Source organism: Cordyceps fumosorosea (assembly GCF_001636725.1).
Source record: "Cordyceps fumosorosea ARSEF 2679 chromosome Unknown scaffold_175, whole genome shotgun sequence".
Classification (NCBI taxonomy): domain Eukaryota; kingdom Fungi; phylum Ascomycota; class Sordariomycetes; order Hypocreales; family Cordycipitaceae; genus Cordyceps; species Cordyceps fumosorosea.
In genome coordinates, this window is record NW_017387475.1 from 1 (window position 1) to 4,936 (window position 4,936).

The 4,936-nt window shown below is 49.6% G+C and overlaps 1 protein-coding gene across 1 annotated transcript; it reads right to left on the reverse strand.

Annotated features, from left to right (window-relative positions):
* Positions 1-2,578: 2,578 nt before the first annotated feature.
* On the reverse strand, positions 2,579-3,394 carry ISF_10039 (hypothetical protein; the record flags this gene model as incomplete). The annotated part of the gene is made up of 1 exon (XM_018853636.1): positions 2,579-3,394. The coding sequence occupies one exon, from the start codon at positions 3,392-3,394 to the stop codon at positions 2,579-2,581; it is 816 nt and encodes a 271-aa protein (XP_018699174.1).
* Positions 3,395-4,936: the final 1,542 nt, after the last annotated feature.

Here is a 4,936-nt window from a genome sequence, read left to right on the forward strand (position 1 = left end):
AGATATGGCATTATTTATGCTATCATACGAGGATCCTGATTACCACAGCTGTAATCACCAGTCATTTAGTAATGTGCTTTAATTCCCTACGAGGTACAAGCTGTATTCTTCCGCAGGAGTAGGTGTCTGTCTCTCGCTTCTGGCTCACTGCGTGGGAAACTGCACGCCCGCTGTGGATTGGGCACTTTTCGGCAAAGCGATTGCTCCATCTGATCCGTCGCCTCCAACGCCGTTGCTCACATGCAGGTTTCCGTACCCAGCAATTTTCTCTAGCATTTCCAAGGGGATCAAGTGGCAAATGCAATGGCCCAGCTCTGCAAATTTCGGTTGCTGCTGCCCAAAGTCTGGCGCAGGCGGCGGCTCCAGATAGTCAGGGTAAAATGGCACGTAATCCGCTACAGGCGTAGTTTGACGTGGTGTCTTTTTTTCTCGTATCACCTTTCCTACCGTACTGTCATTTTCTTAGCGATTGAGTTTCGCCGCTGAATCTTGGACCGCAGTCTTGTTCTCATACCTGCTCGAGATTTGAAACTTGTCGGCGATAGCTTGGTAAGAAAGCTCGGGGCTTTGCAAGGCATACGTATATATCTCTGTTCTCTTGTCTTCTGTCAACCTCAGGGATCTGGGCCGGTGAGCGCGGATCTTCGAGGGAAGGCGACGGGAGGCAGCGGAGGAAGTGGACATTGTGCTTGGATGCTGAGCTTTTGTGTCATTGCTTGTGGCGATGCCGACTTCACTTTGCTATTTATAATCACTGATAGCGCAGGGTTCCCCCAAATCCGTCACTGTCGCAACTATGACGCTAGCTGACGGAGAGGCCAAAAGGCAGGTCTTGGTCAGTATGACGGCAGCAGTCCTTGCACGGGCAAGGATCTGCCGATGTCTAAACCCGCGAAGTCAGGTATGAGTCACACTGAAAGAAAGAAACATTACGTACCGGTATGTATGTCTGGGGCTCGGTGGTGCTGCTCGGGGCTTCTTTTCAGAGATGTACATGGCACCACAGCTTGACTGAGCCTCCGGGTGGAGCTGATCCCTGGGATCCCGGCGACCCAGCTTCTGGGCACGATGGTGTGCTGGTAGTGACAGCGGAGATGATGCCGTTCGTGCAAGCGACTTGGTCTACGGTTGGCAGCGTCCATTGCAAAACTGGTGGATGGACGGACGAGTCACCTACGCCACCCCATCGCGACTTTCAAGGGGTCCATCTACGCAGTACAGTGCCAGTTCACCTTTGGTGGGCAGGTCGATACCATCAGGCTATTGTACTCCGAAAAGTCTACAAAGCCCCCGATACCAGCTCTTGAGCGTGGGGTGGCCAAGGAGCATCTATAGGACTGTGGAAAACACAAAAAGAAGGAAAAAACCATCAGCCTGCCTCTTCCCTCGTCATCTGGTCAGTGTTGCTCTGATCTGGAACTTTCCACCTTGCCAGTATGCATGCTGCTGCATGGTAGTGGTACAGAACGCAGAACGCTATCCAACACTCAAATGAAATGAATCTACATGCGTAACTTGTTTGTTTCAGCGGCGGCAGCCTCTGGGCATACTCTACCAACAGAACCTACCAAACGCCAGATGACAATGCGGACGAGGCGAGCTGAACTGACGGGTCATCACTTTCCCTATAGACTGGATTCGAAGATCCTTCACAACTTTGTGCATGATGATGGCGAGAAAGGGCTACAGATGGTATTGTCCTGCCGATGACATTCATTTTGAGCTCTGACTCTATGTCTGCAGCGTCAGTGAAAGGTGCCGCTACCAACCAACAGGCTGCTAAAAGTGGCGGTATCAGGCGACACCTGTTGCGCTCTGATAGCTCAAGGTATCAAGTGATCTAGGGACCACAAGCCAAAGTGAGCCAGGATGAGACCATGAAGGTCCAACACGAAGACATGATAAGAAGTGGGCATCTTCAAGCTCTTCTGTCTGTGTGGTCGAGGTAACACAAATTCGACCACGGTCCAAGTCTGCCTGAAATCGTACGCCGTAGGTGACCCTCCAAGCTAGCCAACGATTCGAGCACAGCCCGAGTTCGGCTGATCAATCATATGATTGTTGCGGCCAGACATGTCATCTTTTGACTTGAAAATCGCAGCGCCGTAAACTCCATGCCATGGCCACTGGTATCATTACGGCCTACTACCGCTGCCAGCTTGGCGATGCGCTGTAAGTTCTCTGACAGACCCTGACGCTCTGGCACCAATCTCTCTCTACCTGGTCGCTTCGGGCGTTCTGTGTCGAATCCTTGTATCATAATTACATACAGCAGGTTGGCAAAGACATTTTCGCAGTGGCGCTGGCATGGCGACCCGGTCTCCGGCGAGGTAACTCGTGCCTATTGGTTTCAAAAGGTCCTTCTCACTCGCCGCTGTTTTTAGAAAGTCCTTGAGCTGGTGCACCGTTAGTGTGGAAATTAGTACGCCATACTCGGATCCTCGTTCAGTTCCAAACGTTGTGGCCTCCAGCCATATCACTCTTGAGGCTGCATCACACACGCTGGTGGCGTCGAATAGCAAGATATCATCTGTAAGTTTGAGCTACAGAAACCCTTCATCCCCCCTTCGTCTTCTTGCTACGAAGTTCGCCTTCGCTTAGCTTGTTGTCTAGCCTTTCCTTTCGCAGCTCTTGTGTTCATAGCCGGTGGGCTGTTATTCTTGGTGCCAAGTGCCATTGAAGGAGTTTCGTCGTGAGGGTCCTCCTCAGGGTCTGGCGCTCGGCGTTTTGGCTCGTTCTGCGAGGCCTTCTTCTTCTCTCCCAGCTTTGGAGCCTCTGTGATTTCAAGGATATCCTGTAGTGTTTTCGCAATATGACTTGATGCCTCCGTTTGAGCTTCTGTATTTGCCCGGAGGGCTTGCAGAAGATCGTCGTGAGCCTGAACGCTCTCTTTGATCGTGCTTATAGTCTGTACGAGGACATCAATTTTGGCTTCCAAAACGACATCTGGTTTGGCTTTTGCGTCTCGGATGGCTTGCGATAGAGCCGAAACGATTTCGAACTGAGACTTCGAGATAAATGCTTCGATCAAGCGCGTTTTCTGTTGCACAAAGCTGTCCGCTCTCTCCTCAAGCTCTTCGAGACGTTTTGCGACCAATCCGGGTTCTTGATTTAACTGCGTCTTTATGAGCGTCACAGATTGATTGATCAAGTCAATCTGGGAGCTCATTCTCGACTGAAAGTTGGCCAAGGGATCACGCTCTGAAATTATCGGTTGAAGTGAACTGCGACATAAGCCAAGAATATTGGTGACGTCACAAAGAAGCTTCTTCAAGACTCTTTCCAACTGTTGATGTTTTTGGCCAAACAGAAAATCAATTAGAAGAGGCTGAGGTGCAAAATTTGGTCGATCTCTTGGCCGAAATCCACCCGGTGGGTGCGCTGTTGGGGGCATGACGAGGCTAGCGGATGAGTTGAGGGCTCAAACAGAGGCGAAAAGAAAGGTCATTGGGGAAGCTTGCAAAGACTCGAAGGAAAGCACTACATGACAGACTTTATATTTTTCTCTCCGTCCATGCACAGTATCTGGCCGTCAACCTTAACCAATGTCACATCTACTACCTTTTCATTAGCGCCACCGATTTCACATCATGTAACTGACGTGGAATTTCACCCCTTTATCCCCAAGCTTTACGCAATCGTAGTGTCTGAGCATCCTGTCAGGGTATGTGTTGGCTGACCGAATTATATGCGGCTAGTCTACAGGCTCGTACTTCCTTGGAGCAGCTCTGATTTTGGGCCTTGTTGCTATGTACAGTAACAATACATACGACATGATTCCGAGAAGGGCGAAACGAGTGTCACACTTTTAGCTCCATTAGAAAGTAGTGACTGCATCCTGCCCTGCGGACTACTGGGTAGAACGTGTAAGTTGGGTAGGCCTGGCTGGTACCGACAAGGAAGAACGAAGTACCTGCAAGGCTTCGAGCAACCATGCCGAGAGTCGATTCTGCCGCGACCCGCTCGCTGATAAATTCGATGATTTACAAGTAGTGAAAAGCCCACGCTAAAGCCTGTCCGCTCAGTTCCCTGTTCAAGCAACTCATTTCTGGTTGCAGAAGCTTCCCATGATCAGACAATTTGAGTCTAGCGCACAGACACGGGCAATGCTTACAAGAGATGTAATCTAGTTGTGGTGAAGCACTGATATATGTAGACTTTTTGCCCGACTGATCGCTGGTACATAGCATTTTACTATTCTAGTGAAACAGCACATGTTTGGCGAATAGGTGTAGCCTCACATCTTGGCATTGATGGTCAGTTCAATCCCAGGCATTCTGTCAGTACATGTGAATCACCGTCCATTTTTTTAATGCTGAAAGCTGGATTGTTTGCAAAGGCCACAATTAATATACTGTATCTTCCAGAGGAGCAACTCTCGAGCTGCGTGGCTGCTTCTACGTCGGCCATTGTCTTGGCTGTCGGTCCGGTGATGTCGTGCTTGTCAAGCTCTCACGAGGCTGTTAGTCAGTTCAACGTTGGCGCTCAAGAAGTTGCGAGAATCAGCCAGTGTCTCTAGGCGAACCGTATGCTAGAAGGTGCTTGGACCGTCTTCTCGTACAAAATCGGCGACAGGAGAAAACTGGCAATCAGCACAGCAGTCCCAGATTATCCCCATCAGTTGTTAGTAGGTGCTCTGCCTAGCCAAAAAAAAAACGACATTCATGCATACCACTTGCGAGCACCCTTTTTACCCCAAAACATCACTAAAAAAAACCCAGTCAGGCTTAATCAGACTTCCAAAACAGATTATATGCATACCAAATATTAATACATACCTGTACTGTAATGTACTACTGTGCGTGCGGTATATGTACAGTATTTCTGAAATATTGTCAAACGCTGCTGTGCGTTGGTATTTTAGGCCAATATTCTAGGCCGAGGGCGGGGACGTAGGCCAAGGACACCTTTGTCTTGGGTGATGTCACGTTGACAA